At 36.7% G+C, this 23,404-nt stretch overlaps 1 protein-coding gene across 1 annotated transcript in view; it reads left to right on the plus strand.

Moving 5' to 3' along the window:
* Nucleotides 1–404: 404 nt before the first annotated feature.
* Nucleotides 405–23,404, plus strand: part of EFHC2 (EF-hand domain containing 2) — a gene marked incomplete at its 5' end in the record, with an annotated part of 59,116 nt that continues 36,116 nt past the window's right edge. Inside the window, 7 exons of the mRNA XM_081326301.1 lie at nucleotides 405–446; nucleotides 1,795–1,983; nucleotides 4,881–5,031; nucleotides 12,045–12,268; nucleotides 20,226–20,477; nucleotides 21,283–21,393; nucleotides 21,654–21,792. Of these exons, the coding sequence (XP_081182427.1) occupies nucleotides 405–446; nucleotides 1,795–1,983; nucleotides 4,881–5,031; nucleotides 12,045–12,268; nucleotides 20,226–20,477; nucleotides 21,283–21,393; nucleotides 21,654–21,792 (1,108 nt within the window). The remainder of the gene's footprint in view (nucleotides 447–1,794; nucleotides 1,984–4,880; nucleotides 5,032–12,044; nucleotides 12,269–20,225; nucleotides 20,478–21,282; nucleotides 21,394–21,653; nucleotides 21,793–23,404) is intronic.

Below are 23,404 nucleotides of genomic sequence, written 5' to 3' on the forward strand. Positions count from 1 at the left end.
CAATAAAAAGGGCCATTTAATTCTGGGATGGCAACAATCCCTTGGGAAGGCCCGATGAAAAGGAAGAAAGACCTTTCCTAGCAGTCTCGTAGATGGAACTTCGCGTACTTCAACAGCAAAGCGCGATCCAACAGCCTCATCCCCCCCACCCCCCAACACATACACGCAGGTTTCGCGGCAGAGTGTTGTGTCTGCAGGGGGCAGCATAGAGCAGGGGCGAAGCGAACGCAACCATTCCCCGCCATCCTATGTGACGTCGAATGGGGGTCTCCAGGCAACTGGACTCCAAACAGGGCGGCTACGCTTCCTTCGGCCTTGGTAGCGCGGAGGGCGACCAGCCGGGTTCGGGCAGCAACACCAGCCCTGAGGCGGCGGGGGACGCGGCAGGCAGGACCGGCACAACTATGGCGCTACCGCTCCTGCCCGGGAACTCTTTCAACAGGAATGTAAGTCGTGTTGATTAAGATCCAGGGGCCACCGGGAGCTTCCTAAGTTTAGGTTTACAGAATGTTTTGCGGGGATGCCGGTGCACGTGTGTAAACTTCGTTCGCGAAATTAATTCTGAATGCCCAATAACTGCCGTCCAGAGGAAGAATCTCTTTCCTTCAGAAGGCAGACTCTCTCTTTGATCAGGTCTCAAGATTATTTATAGGATTCTTCTATGCGAATAGCACTTGTTTCCTGGACCTGTTACCATCTGGGTAAAGAAAAGGCTAAACTTGATTATTGGGAATCCTTTCTAGAAATGTGGGTGACGTAATAGGAGCTGTGCACCGAGGGGAGGAGAGAGAAGGTGGATGAATCGTTTTTTAAAAAAAATTCCACTCTTCTTTCACTGCTAAAATTGGCAAAATAATGTATACGTGCCCTGCCTTTCTTAGTGTATAACGCTTTCTGATAAAAAGGACATGACTTATTTTGAGGATTTTACAGCTGATTGGCAGTACAGGATAAGAGATGCAGCCAACATCATTCCTTGGTTTGCTACACATCTATGCAGATGTACAAATATTTTATACTTAAAATATTCTCCAATAGTCGTATCCTTGTTTAATATTTGAATTTACCCAAAGTGTAGCTGTCCACTTTTTCCTCTGTTTTTTTAGAACCACGGTTACAATTAAATGTTTCAGAAATACATTGACAGATTTTGCCTCTTACATCACCAGCAATCCATAATTTTACTACTTATTATTGCATATTTCTGTGAGAGAGAGAGAGAAAGAGAGGGAGAGGGAGAGAGAGAGAGAGAGAGAGAATTAAAATGCATTTATATGTTTTCATGGAGTGTGTCTTTTCCCATTGTTATTAACAGAGGTAGCACTTTTTGTTATGCAATACATTTTGTCATTAGTTCTTGTAAAACTAAGGCACAATATTAAGATGGACTGTTTACATTATTCAGTCTTGCCCCACCTTTATCTTTAATCAAGATGGATAGTGATTAATATTTATATGTATTTATATGTAAGAGTGTAGGTATGTACATATGTATGTATATAGCATGTTTATGTGTGTTATGTATGTGTATACTTTTGAGAGCAGGCAACACAATTTCATTTTTAATGTGTGCCAGTGTGCCCAGAGTAAAAAATGACAATAAAGGTTATCTTATATTTAAGAAATGTGATTGAAAATATACAACATTTAAGCACTGATAATAGAACTGACTACTTACTACTTAGGTTCCTTCAGAGTTTTATGGATTTGAACAATTATTGTATAATTATTTTGTATATTTAAAACAGTCTCTTCCTTATTAGTTGTCTTCTATTTATTTCATTCTGATTGCAGCTAGGAAAAGAAAAGTTCCATAAGTCTCAACATTGGAGTTACTGCAATAAGGTTTCTATGTTGGTGGGAGAAGACAAACCTGGAATAGGAGGCGAACCTTTGCTTGGACAGAAACTAAAACCAAAGTATAGCGTATTTCCTAGAGGTGTTGGAAGTGATGCACCTTCATGGGTAGCATTTGATAAACAGGTAACTGATTTGTTTATTCACACTGATCTGCTGCTGTGTTTTTTTGTTTGTTACCATTTCAGTAATTAATTGGATCCTAAAATAAGTTAACTGGAAAAAAATGAAGGAAGAATGTTTACTGAACCACATAAAAAGACTTTTAGGAGAGCCAGAGTTTGGCCATTGCATATCAGATGGGATGAAGTGAAGGAGTTTCTAATGAGGAAGAGAATAGTCCAGAATTGGTGGAAGTCTTTGCTATTGAGTTACTGAAATCTGCCTGGGCTGCTAGACAAATTCTGTGCTGTTGGAGTATATACACAAAAACATTTTGGAGGTTGGACGACATGTAGAACTGCCTGCAGGAACAGTTAAAAGTCAAATCTTATAGAACTCTTCAGCAGTTTTGAATTATATATAAATAACTTCTAGTCTGTGTGGGTGTATGTTGTTCACAAGGGAGAAATGTACACTCCAACCTTGCAAACTGTTAGATGACATTTAACAGATTTATTCAGATGATTTATTCAGACGCCCAGTGCAAATGACCAGAGATTCTTTCTTCTTAATTGCTTCATCTCTGCTATTGATTTATTCTCCTGAATTTGTAAACAAATCAGAATTGTTTTTATCCTGGATACTTTATGTGCGAAAGTAGGCTTAGCATACATTTGCTGTTTTATAGATCTATGTATTTTATCAATATTAGTTGTATCTCCAGTGTTACCTCATTTTGTGCAATAAATATTAAGGATATATTAGCTTGGGGTTTTCACTGTAAAGTTCTGACAGAAAGTAATCTAAATTATAAATTTAGAAAATCTCACAGTACCATGTATGCATTTAGTACCTTAGAAACCCACTGTCAGCTTCTAATTCGTCATCTAGAAAATTAAGGAAATATTGATCTAAATTGCAAGATCATTGTGGAGTTACTTAGGTAATGACCTATCACAAATCATATTTCTGTACCTTCACTCTACCCTGGATGATTGGAAACAGACTGTTATGCTTCCTGTGATTAACAAGCCCTCTGATCCAGGATTGCCAAACCAGTTTAATCCAATTTACCGTCTTGCTTTTCAGATTTTGCTGCAATCACACACTCTAATTACAGACTACTAGAAAACAGTGGGAAAGGGCTATCACCCTCCTGTCCATGCTTCTTTCCAAAATGTGTTTGGTTGACCATGTGTTACACAGAATGCTGGACAAGATAAGCCTTTAGCCAGATCCTGTAGGTCTTTTTATTTTTTATATAGACAGAAGTATTCCATTTACATATAATCCAGCATTTAAGAGTTTGTATCATATGAAGTGCTCACACACTATTCTTTTTACTCCTAATTTTATATTTTCAAAAGTATACAAATTGAAGAATTATGATGATTAGAGAAAGGTTTGCATTTCATGCATTATAATAATACATAAAATGATAATTTTAGTTTTCTGTTTGTGAAAGGCTTGCCACAGGAATGTAATGTTTGCAGCATGCTCTAAACCAAAGTGCTTTGAAGTTAAATCATTTCCCAGTCTGAAAAAAAAACCTGTGGGGCAGAATTCATATAAGTCCAAATAAAATTACTTAACTGAACTGCGGATTAGGATATTAAATATTTAAGTCACATATGGGACAGTTCATGCTTGAAAATGTTCCTTGTAAAACATATTCATTAAATTATATTGTCCAAGAAATCCAAACATAATGCAGTTTCCAGAGTGCCCCCAGGATTTGGCTAATCTCCATTCTCTGTCTCCCACCATCATTTTTCTCCTTGATACAGAATTTCTATTAATTTTATTGAAAGAGAGAGGATAAACATCAGCACATACATGCCAGAAATCAGGCAGGTGGTGTTAAATTGTTTCCAAAGCAATATACTTACAAGAAAAAAGGATATTTCAAAAAGATTTGAATTACTAGAAAGTATCATCTGCAATCTTTGTTTCCTTGCTTAATATGAACATTTTTCTTGATGAGGCTTATGATTGTTTCCATTTGCACTGTGTTTAATTATGTACAGACTATTTAATTAGGAGATTAAATTATCATTAAGGATACGTTCAGACAAGATTCTACCTTTCATAATCTTTTTCTTGCCTACATAGCTGCTTTCCCTTTATCTTGGTAGCAGAACATGCTTTGGTATTCTTTCAGTAAAGCATGCTAAAGGATTTCTTCTTTCCTGCAGTATGCCATCCTGATTGCATGCACTACAAAAATAAATGCCATCATATTAAGATGGTTTTAAATAATTTATTTTCTAATGAATATTACAAAACCAGAAAATGTGCAGAGCCGTGTCTTTGTAGTATCAGTGCAATCAGACAGTGTGACATTCAATAGAGTTCCTGTAAAAAGTTTTATTATTTCTCTTGTTGTGTCCCTAGCAATTAAAAAAGTTGTTGACCTAAGGGAATTTTCTGTTGATTTTACTCCTTCCTTCCTTCCTTCCTTCCTTCCTTCCTTCCTTCCTTCCTTCCTTCCTTCCTTCCTTCCTTCCTTCCTTCCTTCCTTCCTTCCTTCCTTCCTTCCTTCCTTCCTTCCTTCCTTCCTTCCTTCCTTCCTTCCAAAATAGGAAGATGTAATACTGATTGTCATTCTTAGATTGTTGAGCTATGTTATTTGTGTCATATCTAAATGTAAGAATCTGGATAAGTAATCTATTGTATAATCAAATCAGTTCAAGTGTTTATGATCTTATAAAAGATCAATACAACTAATTAAAGTATCTCCATAATAAAAACAAAATGGTACAGTTCTTTCTTAGAATCCAACTTTTCCATTATGTGTGTGTGTGTGTGTGTGTGTGTGTGTGTGTATCTGTGTCTATGTACATACTGTATACATATGCATATACTCTCTCTTTGTGTGTGTGTGTAGTAGTATAATTGATTTTGTCTGTGCTTTTATGTAGGTATTGTCTTTTAATGCTTATTTTGATGAAGAAGTTCCTGACAAAAATCAAGAGCTGTATAGAATAAGACATTGTAAAATATATTTCTATCTTGAAGATGACACAATTCAGGTTGTTGAACCCCAAGTGAAAAATAGTGGAATTCCACAAGGTATTTTATATCTTTTTTTATTACAAATGTTTTTTTAAAAATAAATAGAGTTGTAAGGGGCCTTGGGAAGTCTTCTAGTCCAATCCGCTGCTCAAGCAAGAGACCTTATACTTTTCTTTTTTCTGTTCTGAGAGTTTTTTCTTTTGCTTACCTAATAAATTTTCTGATAATCAATTATGTTAAGCTTCAGCCACAATATAAAATTTAGTGGTATAGGCCACTATTTGTTGCAATATACAGTATATAATTTTCCAATATAAGTTTGCGATGGTCCTGTGATTAGATCCATGCATGAGTTATATAAATGATATTTCATATGAATTATAGTATTTTGAATATGAAATTGAAAAGATAGAATTTAAATTTCCTTTACCTTTGAGAGTCAACAGTTTAAAGTTTATGGCATATTATCAGTAAAAAAGTGGCATTATGCTAAATCTAATAGCAACAGATTTATGTTTATGTACATAAAAAGGGAAAGTTGCATATGTTTTTTTTCCAAAAAGGAAGTCCTATTTTCATTCAGTTATAATGAAGAAAACCATTTTTGTTTATTTGCTTTTCAGTGTTTTGAATAAGATTTATAGTAATATTTCTGAGTTTTAACGTAGCTATAACAAACACCATATAAGGATGATTCTTTAAAGGCTAAACAGCTTATGTAAAGATGTAATGTAATGTGGATGATGCAATAATAGGAATGACTCAGCAGGTGTGTGTATCTCTTTAAGAGTCTTGAGTATAAAAGGAAAGTTTTTGCTGGAGTCTTTCTCGCCTGTTTGCTGTAAATGCTGTATATTGGAGTTTGCTGTTTTATCATATATATGTATTTTATTTCTAGTGTATATTTGTAGATATAGTGTAATATAAACCACCATTTAATTATAAACCACTGTTTACTGTATTTACTTCTGGGTTACCTCAGCGCAATAAAACTGTGCATGCTGTGACAGGTTATGGGCCCAGAGTGAAGAGAAACCCAGTGAGAGTTTGAACCAGAGCTAGAGGAGTTAAGGCTTATGCTTTGTTGTGGTTTGTGGTCGTTTGAAGAAGCAGGCAACATGATTTCCATCAGTGTAATGGGAGGAGGTTTTGCAGTATCTCAGCTGAATGAGACAAACTACCTCTCCTGGAGTCTGAAAATGGAAATGTATCTGAGAAGAGAGGAGTTGTGGATGATAGTTACTGATCCACTTGCAGCCGTGGATGATGGGGACCAGAAAAAGAATGAGAAAGCATTGGCCAGTATAATCCTGAGTTTAGAGGATAGCCAACTAATACACGTGAGGGGTCTCCAGTCTGCTAAAGAGTGCTGGGAAGCTTTGCACAGTGTGCATGCGAGAGGGACTGCGAGCAGCAAAGTTATGCTGACAAGAAAGCTATATAAAGCACAGCTGAAGCTGGGAGAGAGCATGTCTATGCATTTGCAGTCCATGAGAAAGACAATCCTAGAATTAGAGGAAAGAGGAATGACTTTTACTGAGTCACATAAGGTGTATGTGGTGCTCAGTTCATTGGACAAATCATGGGACGTCCTAGTGACCAGTTTAGAGTCCATGCAGGAGAAGGACTTGACCATGAGTTATTTGACTGGCTGGTTGCTGGAGGAGGAACAGAAACATCTGGAAAGGGAGTGACGACAATGCAGAGGGAGTGATGACAATGCACAGCCCAAGCTTAGAACTGCTATATCCCAGGGTGCCGACAGAGCTGCTGAGAATGTTTGCATGGTGAAACTCTGCTTCAATTATGGTTCTATAGAGCACCTCCTGAGATGCTGCCCTGAGAGGAGAAATAGAGGAGCAGTGAGACAACCAACATTTTCCCTGGCAGCAGCATTAATGGAGAAAAATATGTGGTTGTTGGACAGTGGGGCCAGTCAGCAATTGCAAATGACCCACAAATATTTTCTAACCTGAGACCAGCTAACCAAGCATTTGTTAGCTTGGCTAATGGACAACAGTCTGCTATAAAAGGGGAAGGTAAAATTTATGTACCTGGTATTGGGGAAACTTGGGATAATGTGTTATATGTACCAGAGTTAGACCATAATTTACTCAGTATTTCGAGCTTGGATAAACTGGGATATGAAGTAATGTTTGCAAAGGGTCAATACACCATTAGGAAGGATGGGAGCATTTGTGTACAAGGTGTTAAACAGGATAATTTGTATATATTAAGGAAGCAGCAGGACGGTTGTGCACAAACACCCACAAACACTCCCAAGCACGATAACTGTGTACATGTATTACACAGGAGGTTAGGACATGTGAATTTTAAAGTGCTACAAAGGATGCCAGATCTAGCTGAGGGACTTAAAATTAAGCAATGCAACACATATTTGGATTGTGCTATTTGCAAGGAGTCGAAGTCTAGGGTGTATCCTGTAAGTAAGGAAAGCATGAGGCAAACTAACAGGGTTTTACAGTTAGTGTACACTGATTTAATTGGTCCTATCGTGCCCTCTCTTGGAGGAGCTAGGTACATACTAGCCTTAGTAGATGACTACAACCAGGTTTGGGTTGTGCTACTTTTTACAGAACAAAACTGAAGTTCTGCAACAGTTTAAGCCAGGGGTGTCAAACTCAATTTCATTGAGGGCCGCATCAGCATTGCAGTTGCCCTTGGGGGCCGGGTGGGTGTGGCCAGGGTGGGCGTGGCCTACTGGGTGGGCGTGGCCAGAGTGCATGTGGCCTGGGTGGACATGGCCAGCTCTACATCTTTTGCGTCAAGGGTGCCTATGGGGGCCTGGGGAGGAATGGGACAGATCTGAGGGTCTCTGGCAGAGGGAGATGGGACTGGGGCAAGTGCTAAGGCATGGTCCACTGGAGGAGCCTCACTGTTCCTCTCAGGCCATGCATGGGGGGGCTGGATGGTGGCACGGAGGTCAAATGCCCAGCCCAACCCTCAAGCACCCATAGCACTAAGCCCAGCCTTAGTTCCCCTAGGGCAGGGGTCAGCAACCTGAAACAGTGAAAGAGCCCCTCGGAACCGGTTCCCTCACAAAAGGAAAAACTGGGAGCCGCAAAAAATGTGTGCACATGCACGTACATGCGCGCATGCGCAGAACAGGGTTTGAAGAGTGGAGCCAAGGCGAGATATGCACCTACCCTGCATATTTGAATTGATTGGTTGAACTTTTTTAGTCCCACTTTTTTTTTTTTTTGGACTGCACATGGCAGAGGACTGGATGGGCTTGTGGAGCTAAGACTGAATGCGTTTCAGCATAGATGGCCACCACAAAATTGTACATTGCCTCCCGGCTGGCCTGGGCCAGGGCCAAGGCAGCGGGGGCCGTTCCCTCACTGTTTCCAGGATGGGTTCACAGGCCACATGAAACCACTTCGCAGGCCAGATCTGGCCCCGGGGCCTTGTGTTTGACCTGTCTGGTTTAAGTAATGGGTGAACTTTGTAGAGAGAAGGTATGGTCACAAGGTATGCCAGTTACAAACAGACAGGGGAACACAGTTCATGTCTGATAATTCCCAAAGATGGCTGAGAAATTTAGGCATAAAACATAGATGTAGAAACCCTTACACATCAGCAGAAAACAGAGTGGCTGAAAGGAGAAAACCATAAAGGACTCACTGCTAGCACTTGCAGGAATGAGTAACACATACTGGGGAAAAGCCATAAAAACAGCCAACTATTTAGTGAACGGTATGGAGTGTTGCTGTTAATGAAACTCCATATTACATGTTGTATGGAAAGAAACCTTCATTGACTCACCTAAGGACATTTGGCAGTTATGCCTGGGTGCATATCCCCAAAGGCACCAGAAGGAAAGGACAGACAAAGGCCAGGAAACTTAGGTTTGTGGGATGTGAGACAGATTCCAAGGGATATAGATTTTCAGATGGAAGTAGGAAGGTTGTAATATCAAGGTCTGCTAGTTTCTCAGAGCAAAATAATTGGAACAGGATGCATGCTAACACTGAGGTGTTCATGCCAACAAGTAGTATTAGTTCTCAGGAAGGAGAGGTTACACAAAGCCCAGTGAAGGAAGAACAGGATAGCAGGTCGGAAATAGTAGAAATAGAAGAAGATAGACCTGAGGTAAAGAGAGAAGTAACAAAAACTCAGGAACAGGTGATCCCAGGGAGGTCTGAATGTAGTAATAAAGGTGTACCTCCTGATCGATTCACAGCAAGTGGGGTTAGAGCATATAATGTAAGGCGTGATTATCAAGAAATACTATCGGTGCTTAAAGTAGAAAAGGAGAAATGGAAGGACACAATAACGAACTGCAGTATAAGGCAGGATGAAACTCAAATACTTTGGCCACCTAATGAGAAGGAAGGACTCACTGGAGAAGAGCCTAATGCTGGGAAAGATTGAGGGCAAGAGAAGAATGGTATGACAGAGAATGAGGTGCCTGGATGGAGTCACTGAAGCAGTAGGCGTGAGCTTAAATGGACTCCAGAAGATAGTAGAGGACAGGAAGGCCTGGAGGAACGTTGTCCATGGGATCGCGATGGGTCGGACACGACTTCGCAGCTAACAACAACAAATAAGGCAGGAATGTATAGAAAGAAAAAATGTTCAATTGTTCAATTGTTCAAGCACCTATGTGGACTAGGTTTTAAATGCAGGCAAATGTAAATGTAAAAGCATTTGGTTTAACAGCTGTTTAGTTTTAAATGGTAGGAGTGTCAGGATGATGATTTAAAGGCTAAAGATGTAATGTAATGTGGATGATGCAATAATAGGAATGACGGAGCAGGTGTGTGTATCCCTTTAAGAGTGTGAGTATAAAAGGGAAGCTTTTTGCTGGAGTCTTTCTGATTCGTTTGAGTGCTGTAAATGTTGCGTATTGGAGTTTGCTGTTTTATCACATGTATGTATTTTATTTCTAGTGTATATTTGTAGATATAGTGTAATTTAAACCACCATTTAATTATAAACCACTGTTTACTGTATTTACTCCTGAGTTACCTCAGCGTAATAAAACAGTGCATGCTGTGACAGGTTATGGGCCCAGAGTGAAGAGAAACCCAGTGAGAGTTTGAACCAGAGCTAGAGGAGTTAAGGCTTATGCTTTGTTGTGGTTTGTGGTCGTTTGAAGAAGCAGAATTGCTTATCCCAAACTACTGATGCTCAGCTTTGCAGTGAGGCATTAGTAACAATTGCGTCTGACTGTGTGGAAATCTGCTCCCCTTTGAAGCCTGGAAAGGAACAAAGGGATCATTTCCATTTTCTTCCCTGCTATATAACCATTAAAAACATATTAGAATGATTAAAACATACTCCAAAGTATCCTTTTACTCATTTTTTCCCAGTAACAGGTTTCCCTCTGTGCTATAGGAAAGTAGCATATTAAATAATGTGTGGAATTATAGCTAAAATTTCATCTCCAGTTAATTACTATTACACCAGAAATTAAAACAAATCACTCCTGAAATATTGAAGAGTGGTATACGTTTCTATTTTATACTTAAAAATCCAGTTTTATGATAATTGTTTTCTATAAAAATATATGTATTATTAATCCACCACAATAATATATTTTATGCATACTTATCTACTCTAACTGCATTTCATGGAATTAAAAGGGGATGGGTATTGGCTATATTCCATGAGTGTTAAAATGACAAACAAAGGTGAAGAAAGGAACGTGAAAGGTAAGTTTTGGCTTATAACTATTATTTCAGTAGAGATAGGGATAATTCTTGCTCAGAACGAGGTCCTGAATAATAGTTTTATATAGTATGCAGCACATATATGAATCCCATTCATAAATACAATTAGGCTTCAGGGGGAGAGAGTTAAGAAGTTGTTATATGCATACTCATGATATCAATTTTTTAAAAAACAGTTTTTTCGCTACTTATTTTATTATATAATGAATCTTTTCCAGAAATTTTGACCCTTTCCCTTAAGACATTTCAAAATTTGGTAGCTACTTTATCTGGATTTCATAGTGTTGTGCTTTAAAGATAGTTATGATAAGTAGTAATGTGCTATTGGATATTTATTTTAATATGAATGTTCCCTATATCTTCCCTCAATCTTACAGATATTAACCATAGCACAGTACCAGTTCTCCAAATGATACTTTGGACAATTTAGAGGACGGGATAATGACTTGCTGTGACTTAGACAGATAGGAATTATAGTACCTCTTTCCGGTCTGATAAAGGGATTCAAGAGGGGTCCGACTGCATTTGAAAAACATAATTAAAAATCATACAATTTAATTAGAAACCAAACAAAAATGTATTAGAGTGACACAGTACAACTTACAACCACAATTGAGACCAAAATTTCTGTTACTAGGCGAAACATTTGTTAAGTGAGTTTTGCCCCATATTACAATCTTTCTTGACACAGTTGTTAAATGAATCACTGCAGTTGTTAAGTTAGTAACACAGTTATTAAGGGACTCTGGCTTCCCCTTTGACTTTGCTTATCAGAAGGTCACAAAAGTGATCACATGACCCTGGGATACTGCAGCTGTCATAAATATGAGTCAGTTGCCAAGTGTCTGAATTTTGATCATGTGGCCATTGGGATGCTGCACCGGTTGTAAGTGTGAAAAATGGCAATAAGTCACATTGTAACTTCAAAGTCACTAAACAAACTTTTGTAAGTTGAGGGTAACCTGCTCATCATGAATGTTGAAACAATCTCAAACAAGGAATGCTAAAATAATTGTTTGAAAAGTTACATCTTTACCTGGTAAGCTACTGGAATCAGAGGCAGGAAATTCTGTAAGTTGCATTCAGAATTCTGTATGCATATAGAAATAATATATCAAGGAACAAAACCCATCTGCCTGAGATGCTGATTTTATCAATGATTTTCTGAGAAAAATCTTCAGATACGGAGTTTCAAGTGGCACCGTCCAAAGGGTGCTTCAATAATTGAAGTTTTGATGTTTGTATTCACCCAATTTAATATTTCAGGTGAAATTTCTCTTACCATGTTTAACTATTTTGAGACTTCATGTGAATAAGGTTAATATAAAGGTACATTGGAGTAAGTTATATTAATTGTGTTTTCCTTCAACATAGGAACACTTCTTAGGCGCCATCGGATTCCACTCCCGCCTCCTAATGAAGATCAGTTTTATACTTTTGATTATTTCAACCTTGACACTGATGTCATATTTTATGGCCGAAGATATAAAATTATAGACTGTGATCAGTTCACTAAAAATTTCTTGAGAAAGATGGGAATCAAAGTAAATCCCCCATTGGAACGTCCAGATGATCCCTATACGAAAGGACGCCAGAAGGTTAGCTGAAGGAATGGTTGACAAAGCTATTGTTTGTAGGGTAAAATTAAGAACAACTCGTATATAACAAACAAAGAAAATTTCATGTTGGGAGAGAAATATTTTAAAGAGTCCTTCTTAAGAAGAGGTCTTACATTAATAATCCATATTTTATTATATTTCTTGTATTGGTTTGCATATATCCCTAGTTAGATACTTAAACCCTGAGAACATGACCAGAAGTATAGCTTGAATATTATGTTTACCATCACTATAAATAGTGCTATAAAATGTGGTGCTTGTATCAATGAGTAAATCCAATTAAATTGGCAGTATCTCCATGCTTTGTGCATAGTTTCAAACAATATCCAGGATGTGTTAGATAGCATGTAAAATCTCTTGTTTTCTCTCATTTGCAAATAGAATATTGAATAGTAGGCCAAGGATGTTAGTGTTTAAAAGTACTGTAGATAATAAAGTCCCTTTAATACTTTTGAAATGTTGCAATCTTGGGAGTAAGAATGATTACATACAGTGGAACCTGTTTAAAAGAAACTTACAATGTACTATAAATGTTATTTGACCGAAAGACCCACAAATACGTTTTTTCAACACATAAACTATCAGCATAGAACATAGTAAGCATAATAGCAAGCCTCCCTTCAATTGCAGCCGTAATTATTTTGTTTCTCTGATAAAAGGCACTGATTAAATCTTTCTAGTCTACATTTTCTTTGAGAATTTTCAGCTAACTCCAGTCAGCTATGTAGCTTGAACAGGGACAAGAGTGTTTAACCCTCATGTCTGGCTGCTGACCCTGTTTTAAGATACTGTTACTCTGTCCATTTTGTATTTCATATCCCATTATGATATGTGCCCTGGTGGTTCATTTGCGTCCTCAGGACAGCAGAAATGTCTGGCAACATCAAAGGCAACTGGGCAGACCGTCTAAAATAGCACTTGTTAACCATCATATAAGGCAGGGGGTTAGAAAAGGTATCTAAACATTGCCTGCCACACAACAACATCTGGCTAATTAACGAGCTAGCAAATCATTCCCTTAACAGTCAAGAATCAAGGGGGGGGGGGGAGGGAAATAAAGGAAAACTCATTTTTGGAGCCTGGAACATCTATACTTTGTTGGATAGAGGCAATGGTGCCATGGCCTGAAAGACAAATAGTGCTCATGGCAACCAGACTTTGCTATTACAGCATTGACATTGCTGCACTCAGTGAGACCAGGCTGGCAGATGAGGGTTCATTACAGGAAGTAGCAAGTGAGGGTTGTTGGGTTTTGTGGGGGTTTTTTTGGAAAAGGAAAACAGACTGACAACAGGATTCACAGAGTAGATTTTGCTGTTAAAACTGTTCTGCTGAAGAACATCTCTACTCTACCCACTAGAATAAATGAATGCATTATGAAGTTCCGCTTTCGTCTCAGGAGGTCCTGGTATGTAATCATTGTCAGGACCTATTTACCAATTCTCACCAGTATATTTGAGGACAAGGAAGCTTTCTATGAAGACCTGAATCAGATTATTCAGATAAGCTCTGCCGGTGACAAATTCATCATTTGGGGTGATTTCAACACTAGATTAAGGACAAATAGCAACAACTGGGACAGATTCTTTGCAAGATTTATTGTAGGGGGGAAATGTGGGCCAGTTTATATTAAAGGGAAGAAGAAGGAAAATGGGCACTGGAGATCAATTAGATTCAAAAGGAAGAAAAAGCTGAAGGCTTCTCTCCAGTAAGGCCTAATGTCTAAAACCGAGTAGCTGTTGATTCAGGGAAGTTGATACAAAAATTGTAGAAGGAAATTCGCATAGGTAAGATATTCTGCTGAATGTTTATGATCACTTTGTAAAATGTAACACAGTGCAGCAGAATCCCCATTATATGAACCTGCCCAAATGTTGTGTTCTTGTATATATCCCCCCTTTGAGACAATTTCATTTTAATTCTAACCTTGCTGATCCCTTTAAATATTTTGGCAGTTGTTTTATTGTTCTGAAAGGGATTGTAATATATTCAAAACTGCTTGGTTTTAAAGCCTGGAACTTAATAATAAACATAAAATAATAGATGCCCTAAGGAGAGATTTCATGAAATAAATCAACTGAACAGACATTTGTTGGCCTACCCTAATCTACTGAAAACCCTCAGTGCCATTTATCAAAAACCTAGCTGTACTTTACATTACTAGAATGAATGTGTAGAATGTTTATAGTTTATCTTGTAATACATGTTTGAATGAATGTAATAGCACTCCAACCTTTTACAGAGATTTTTAATTAGGATTCTCCTAGTTTAAATGTAACTGCAGCATGGTAACTGTCAGATTAATTTAATACCGGTTTCTGTTATCATTTGCCCTTTCCTATATTGCACAACAAGTAATTTGCAATAGAACAAAAGACAAGAGAATGAAATAAAACTGGTGGAAAATAGTGGACTCCTTTATGTTTTCCCAAAGGTGCTTTTTCAAGAAACAACTGGACTTTCTTGTTTTTCTTTGAAGCATTTTGTTTCTTATCCAAGAAGCTTCTTCAACTCTGAGTGGATGGTGGATCCTTCGATTGTCTTCAAAGAAAAACAAGAAAGTCCAGTTGCCTCTTAAAAAGCACCTTTGGGACAACCGTGACTGGATGTCTGAGAATCTCCACAGACACTCCTTTATGTTACAGAATTGTAGACAAGGAACCATATAACAGTGGTGGCTGAACATACAGAGTTCTGCAGTCATCATAGTAAGTGCCAAGAGATTATGAATTAATTTCTGAAAGCCATCGTTAAGGATAGGGACAGTGGATTTAATCTAAGATTTCTTAAATCAAGAAATCTTAATTATACTTCATTATTTCTTTTTTTGTCTGGGGCAGGGTCAGTAGTTGCTGATTGGAAGGCTCTGCTATGCTGAACTTCTGGCTCTACTGAGAGCTTGCACATACACACACACATCTTTACTCGATTTCATACACACTTATTTATACTTCAGTGATGCTTGCTTGTTTTCTCTTAATTATATTTCAATGTTAACAAAGAGTGGAAACTCTGCTTCCCTAAATGTTTAGAACAAAGTACAAAGATGTTTCATACATATCTTATCAATGGCACAAATGATGTATCTGGAAATTGATGTCCATAACTGCTTATGTACAGGGGCCAGATAAAAATACATACTGGATTGACTAGTAATATTTTCACTTTGTTATCTGCACTAGGTTTCTCTTTTCAATTGGCTCATTGACAATGCATGATATTACAAAAAGTTCAATAGTGGCAGCTGACCATCCTTTTTTTTCTGAATCTATTTGATTCTGCATACGCATGCATGCGCATGTGCATATCATACACACACACAGAATCTAGAGATTTTTTAGCACAATTAAATATTAATATATGCAAAAGAAAAGTTAGCTCGTAAATGTCATTTTAAGAAGCAGGGAAATGGCAATTGCCACAGCTGGCCATTTAGATTAAGTAGCCCTTATGCACAAATATTTTGTGTACCCTCAGCCGTATTTACAGAGCAAACCCATGCTATTGTGGCTACTCAAATTATCACTTAGTTTCTTGGTGTTTACTCCACAGTAAATGGTTGTAGGATTGTTGCTTAAATCTCTCCAATGTAGTGACTGTGAGTAGTAGATAGCAGATTTGAAATGGAAATTGTTCTTAATTGACCTGCACATACTCTAACCTACAGAATACATTTATTTACTATTGCTAATGTTAACATACTTAGTATTTTAGCTGGCATATAAAATAATTGAATGGCAATATATATCTTAAACTACCTAAATCTGGCAAACTAACTGATCTATTTTCCAGGAGATAATTATATTAATCCATGGAAATTTAGAGACTCAAATTTAGAGTTGTTTTAATAGTATATTGTAAGATTTATGTGTATTTCATTGATAAATGCAACATCTATTACTGAAAGGAGAATTTACCATTTTCTCCTCACAATCTTTTTGATCTGCTCTTTTTTGCCCATTTATTCATTTCATCTCATGTTTTGCAAAAGATATAACAATGATGCTACTGTAGATGTGTTATGAATGATTTAAGGTGAGCAGTGTACTGATAGCTCCTAATCCACATTAATGCCTATAGCTGTTGACAGTTTCTCCCTCTTTCTTGCCCCCAAACACCATGACAGTTTTTTTATGCAGCTGTCATCACAGTTCCTTATTTTTTAAATCATTTTTGCATGATTAAAAGAGCATATATACTTTTTTGTTTAACTAGCATTTTATATCTTTATTTTTATAACAGTCCCGTTGTATAGACTAAGAGACACTGAATTGTCGAAAACATTGATTCAGTAGCCCTACTAGAGCACATAGCTTCTACTATTCAATTGTGCACATCTTTGTTGCTTCATAATAAAATGAAACTTTGCTTCTTTCACTACAGTTCAGTTGATCTGGATCTGATTCACACAACATGCTAAGCCATAATGTAATTTGTTTAGTTTTGGATTAGCGTCCAAAGTTAACCATGGCTTTAAATAGTGTTTTATGTCTTATGTGAACGCGGTGAATAATGACGTAATAAACCATAGCTATACAAAATGTAGTTTAGGTTGATATATAAATCTACAGTGCTCTTATAGCGGATTCGCATGTTGGAAAGGATCTTGGACTAGAGGATCTTAAGGTTCTTCCAAGCCTTATATCCTATGATCATTTTATTCATATTTTAAAGTCTGGAATACTATTGTTGCTCAATCATTGATTGGGGCTTATAGGATAATAGGCTAATAATATTTTATGCCACTTTTTGCTCAAGCCTTTCTATCTGCCTTTTTGCCTTTTTCCCCCTTGATTCCAGCTTCACACACACCCCCACCCACTTCTTCCTCTTTATTAGCTTCAGTGATGTCATAATATCCAAGGTTAATGTTCTGAAGAGACAAGGATGTTAATCCTGTTTCCTTTAGGTGCTTATTGTTTGCTTCCTTCATTCACATTTCATTAAATTGATTTTGAAGTCAAATTCAGGTTTCAAATTGAAGGTAACATCATTTACAGTTTTTCTAGGGCATTTGTATTGGCTTTCTACCTTTGTCTATGAACAATTTGGTCTCTTCAAATTTTCAAAGTTCATTGTTGATTTTAGAAAGAGCTGGCATGTTCATACTCACTTTGTATCATGGCTGCACCTTGTGGAGGTAGTCAGTAGTATTAAGTACCTGGGTGTGCAGATAACTAACAATCTGACTTGGTTTCTTCATACATTATCTTTAGTGAAGCGTGCAAACCAGCGTTTGCATTTCTTGCATCGGCGAGGAGAGCAAAATCTTTCTCCTTTTTTTTCTGTTATAAAGTTTTTTATTATTTTTTTTAACCTCTACATACATATGTTAGTTTTTCAAACAGCGTGCGATCTGGATTCATAAAACGCTAATACATAATCAAGTCCTATTCTTTGGTTCTCTCTACTAACCATTTGTAGAATAAATTCCAGCTTTGCTAATATTCTGTTTCTCCTCTATCTTTCAGTTTCATAGTTAATCTGTCCATCTCTGCGCATTCCAGTATCTTTTTTTATTACCTCTTCTACTGAAGGTATTCGTTCATTTTTCCAACATTGCGCATAGCTTATTCTTGCTGCAGTTACAATATGTAAAACCAAGTATAAATTTTGCTTATTGATCTTTTCTGGTACTATACTTAATTAAAAAAAATCAGGATTAAATACCACATGTTCTCCTATTATTTTTTCTAGCCAAGCGTGTATTTTTTCCCCAATAAGCCTTTACCTTGTCACATGTCCACCAGATATGATAATATGTATCTAAGTTATGTTTACATTTCCAACATTTACCTGATACATTTTCAAACATTTTTGCTAGTCTAGCTGGAGGTAAGTGCCATCTATAAAACATTTTATACAAATTTTCTTTATACGCAGTTGACATTGTCAATGTATGATTTCTCTCCCACAATTTTTGCCATTTTTCTAATTCTATATTATAACCAAAGTTTTCCGCCCACCTTAGCATTGTCCCTTTCATTTGTTCACTTTCCATCTCTAAAGTTAACAAAAAATTATACAATATCTTAATTAATTTCTCATCAGAAGTTAATAATATCTTATTAAACACATTTTGTTCTTTATAAAATCCATACATTTTCATATCGTTTTCATATCTATTTTGTATTTGTAAGCGTACCCACCATGACATGTTGATGCCCTGATGTTCCAGCTCTTGTTTTGATTTTAATGTCCCGTCAGTATTTAAAATATCTCTATATGTCCAAGTTTTTTTCAAAATCTAACAAATTTGTATGTGAAAAAGCTTCAATTGTTGATAACCACCCTGGAATTTTTACATATATTTTCATTTTAACTTTTCCCCATACTGTTATCAAAGCATTTCTAATACAGTGATTTTGAAAATATCCATGGAATTTGTTTTTCCCATACCACAAAAAAACATGCCACCCCAGCTGTAAGTCATGTCCCTCCAGATATAACAACCTTTTATTCCTAAGCATTATCCATTCTTTCACCCATGTTAATACAGATGCTTGATAATACAACGCCCACTCAGGTAGACCAAAGCCTCCATTTTCCTTAGTAGCTTGCAAGGTTTTCATCTTTATTCTAGCTTTCTTTCCTTGCCATACAAACTTCAAAACCACATCTTTCTTCTTCGGTTCTGGCTGCTTTTTACAAAGGTATGATTGAGAGTGTTTTAACAAACTACATCACTGTTTGGTTTGGTAGTAGCAGTGTGTCAGATAGAAGGTCCATAGAAAGAGTGATAAAGATAGCTGAGAAGATTATATGAAGCTTGCTTCCCGTTATTCAGGATACTACTTATAAGCACTATGTGCTTAGAGCTCGAAGCATTGTTAGAGACCCCACACACTCACTTCATGGTCTGTTTCTGCTGATCCCCTCTGGGAGAAGGTTTCAAAGTATTTATAGCAGAACTACTAGATTCTATAACAGCTTTGTTCCTTATACTTATAAATTCACCGGATTCTTCCCCCCCCATATATATTCAAACTAGACTGTGATGTTTCTCTGTGTCATATATATGTGTGTATGTGGGTATATGCATAATGATATTTTTTTGAGAGCTGAATGCAACAAAATTTCATTTTAATGTATTGTAATTACATTTAAAGTGACAATAAAGTTTTTATTCTATTCTATTCTTCAAATTTTTATCTGTACTATCTTTTCCTCATTGCTGCCATTTCTTCAGACCATTTTCTTCCATTCAAAATGTGTTTCTATTTTCACAAACTGTCTTTTATATAGTCTCATTACTCTAATTATTCACCTAGTAAAGTTTTCAATACAATTATTTATTTTGTCTCTGAAGCTTCTTATACGCATATTGTAGCAAGTTATTAATATTGAAATAATACTAATGGATGTATTTTGAGAACAGAACCATTTTAATTTATTTTATTTTATAGGCACAATGTAGCAAGCTACTAGTATTAAATAATGCTAAAAGGTTCATTTTGAGAACAAGAACCAATACCTACTTAGATAAAGGAGTTTATAATACCAATTCAGAATATGAAAAAGAACGATTACAAAATGAAGAAAATATATTGGACAAAAATGTGCCTGGGACACATTTTTGCATACAAAAAATGAGATCATGTATGGAGATATTGGAAGTTAGTAAGAATTTCCAGTTTTTAGATGTAAACGTTCTTCATAAGAAAAAAAAAAATTGAAATCTTGATACCTGGGCTCACTTTTGAAAATGGTACCCAGATATTTACTAAATGTGGCATCTAGTTCTTTGCTATAACAAAATTGAAATGTGTATCTGTTATACTAAAATAAAATATATTGGAAACAAGAAGTATTAGAAAAAAAATTATGGTTCTAGCTATGAAGACTGGTCCTATGGGGTATTTTTTAAAGTTACTGACACATTCTATGTTCATAACAATAGTATTTTTTTAAAAAAACATTCTTTTTTTATCTGCAGTTGATAGATAGTATGACACCGTTACGTCCCTATGAACGCTTTGATACACTTTGCCAGTTTCTGGAACATGAGGGACATGTTTTACGTTTTTACGGTGTTTGGGATGACACTGAAACAATGTTTGGGGACATTCGAGAAGTGGTGCTACATTATTTTTTGGCTGATGATACAATTGAAATAAAAGAAGTGATACCTGTAAATTCTGGCCGGGATGCTGTACCTCTATTCCTCAATAGACAGAAATTACCTAAGGTAAATGTGTATGTGAGAAATTTTGATTTGATTTTTAGCAGGGTTGGAATGCATTTATACAGTACATTTGTTTCATTTGCTGTCCATTTCAATGAAATAAAAACATATATGTAGTTAGGTGGACATAAAATGCAGCTTTTGTATGAAACAGAAATTATACCTTGTAAAATTTCAGATACAGGTAGTCCTCAACTTATTATTAAAATTGGGACAGGAATCTTGATTGTTGAGTGAAGTGGTCTTTAAGCAAGACATAACATGACCACTTTGCTGAACAACTCCAATTCTGACACAGTTGTAATTGTTAAATGATCTCATGGGTCATTAAGCAAATGGACTCCCAACTAAATAGTGCAGGTTGCCTCAGAGGGGGTGGGGAAAACACTTGGACGCCCAATGTAAGCTGTGCATAAGATAGGGTATTGCAGCACATGCAATTCTGCCATGGCCTGGGAGGCCTTAGCTGGCCTCAGACAGAGCCCATCAGCACACATAAGCATGTTTAGATATTTGCATAGATCTATGTAGGCGGTTAGAGGGAGTTTCAGTGCCTCTGCAGTTGTAAGAGTGGCTGAGATGCCAACTCCTGAATTTTGCTCATATGGTCATGAGGACACTGCAACAGCTGTAACTTCAGGCATGGGTCGTAATTCCATTCAGTTAGCACCAGTGTAATTTCAAACAGTGGCTGAATGAATGGTCATAAATTGAGCACTATTTCTACTAGATAATCCTGGCTGCTCTCTTTAGTTAGTCTGGTAATTACATATATTAATAGCCTGTGTCTTTTTCCCCTGAACCCCAGTTTGCTCCAGTTGGAATATATCAGCCTGGTACAATTACAGATCGGACAGTCTTGAATGTGTTTGGAGGCCTAGTTGGGAATAAAGGTCGTTATATTCTGGATAATCGTAAAGTAAGCTATTATAGATAATTATAATTTACAAAATTCACTATATTTAAATTATCTTTATATGACTGTTACTTGAGTAAGCAGGTTGGGTGAAAATGTGAATTGGGAGAAGACATATAATATAATACAAAAATATAATCTCATACAAAAAGATATTTCTCAAACCGAAGTTTCTCAAGACCTTTTTCAAAATAAAATAACTGATATAACTTTTTAGTGTATAAATTTTCCTCTTTCTCCTCTTCCTCCTCCCCAATTATTAGACAGGAGCAGTGCATCAGGAATTTTATAAAGACTGTGACCTGAGAATAGGAGCAACAATCAATGTTTGGGGACGGAAAATAATTATCTGTGATTGTGATGAATTTACCAAAGAATATTATAAGACAAAGTATGGAGTCAGTAAGTAAAACTACTAATATTTTAATTTTAAATTGTGGATCTATCAAGGTTAGCTTTTTAATCCATTGAGAAGCTTCATTATTGTAGCGCATATTTCAGCATTAACATCTATATAGGAAGTTAACCAATTGGATATGAATGCTTTTATTAATATCCTTGTATGGCAAAGATACTGCCATATCTGAGCCCCTTGGATTTCATGTACTTTCATCTCTGGTTATATCCCCCAGAAATTGTCAAAGTTGCTACCAAATTAAAGCTTGTAATGTGATAGAAGGAAAAATATTAAAAATGTGAATGGAGAATAATCATATTTAAATTTAAGATTTAAGGTGCTGGTACTTACCTTTAAAGCCCTACATGGCCTAGGCCCGGGATATTTGCAGGACCGTCTGCTGCCGGGAACGACTTCCCATTGCCCAGTGCGCTCACCTCAGGGTGCCGTCGGCTAGACAATGTCGGCTGGTGACCCCCAGGGGGAGGGCCTTCTCTGTGGGAGCGCCAGCCCTGTGGAACCAACTCCCCCTTGAGCTCCAGATGGCCCCGGATCTCCGGTCCTTTCGCCGCGGCCTTAAAACTTTCCTTTTTCATCAGGCTGACCTGGACTGACGACAGGGTTTCTAAAAATGTTTTTTATTTTAATTGTTTAGTTTAACTTATTTATTGGGGCTGTTTATTTAATTTCTTTTAACTTTTATATCGTTGTTTTTATTGTGGTTAGTCGCCCTGAGTCCTTCGGGAGATAGGGCGGCATATAAGTCCCAAAAATAAATAAATAAAATAAATAAATAAATAAAGTGAAATAACTTAGGCCATGGACTCCAGCACAGTACCAAAAGATAATGTATACCTTTTGGCTTGTACACCTGTGCCATAGGAAAGAGTAGCTTACATGACATTTATCCATTTTTGGCTGCCATAGCACTTTCAGTAGTTAGGCCAGCTTTAGTTCTGCAAAGGGTATGCGTAGAAAGAGATGTCCCCCCTTGCAATAAACGGAGCCCACCTTGCTAATCGTGTTTTTACAAGGAGAAATGCAAATTTGGAGGACAAGCCAATATAATATGGATGTCTGTGGAGAGGAATGGGGATTGGATTCCCTTGTGTTCACTAGAGTCTAGGTAATTCCACGTGCTGAGTGTCCATAAAAAAGAAACATTGGTGTAACTACAAACCTCAAAGGTGCATATATAATTTTCTATTAATTAGTTGAATTTTAAAGTATATTACTTGGGTAAGTAAGAGGATGAAATAAGAAGTTAATGATCTTACAAGAATAAGTCGGCTTCTTGCTCTGATGATCAGTTAGACCTGATCTTTCTTTTTAGCTGCTTCTCTTTTGCATAGTTTCTATGCGGAGAAGAAATTACAAATGATACTAATTTCATTTGCACTTTAAATTAGAATAACTTTTAAATTTCTTACACTTAATGGATATAGTTTGTTTCTGGTAAATATTACGCATAACATCTATTTGATAAAAATGACTTGAGCCTCAAAATTAGATTCATTTATTATCTAAAGAGATAATGCCCAGCACTGATACATATTTTAACTAATCCTTCAAAGCTGTTTTCTCCTTCAAATTTTTTTTATAAAACATTAATTCATA

This window comes from Vipera berus (assembly GCF_964194415.1).
Source record: "Vipera berus genome assembly, chromosome: 4".
Classification (NCBI taxonomy): Eukaryota; Metazoa; Chordata; class Lepidosauria; order Squamata; family Viperidae; genus Vipera; species Vipera berus.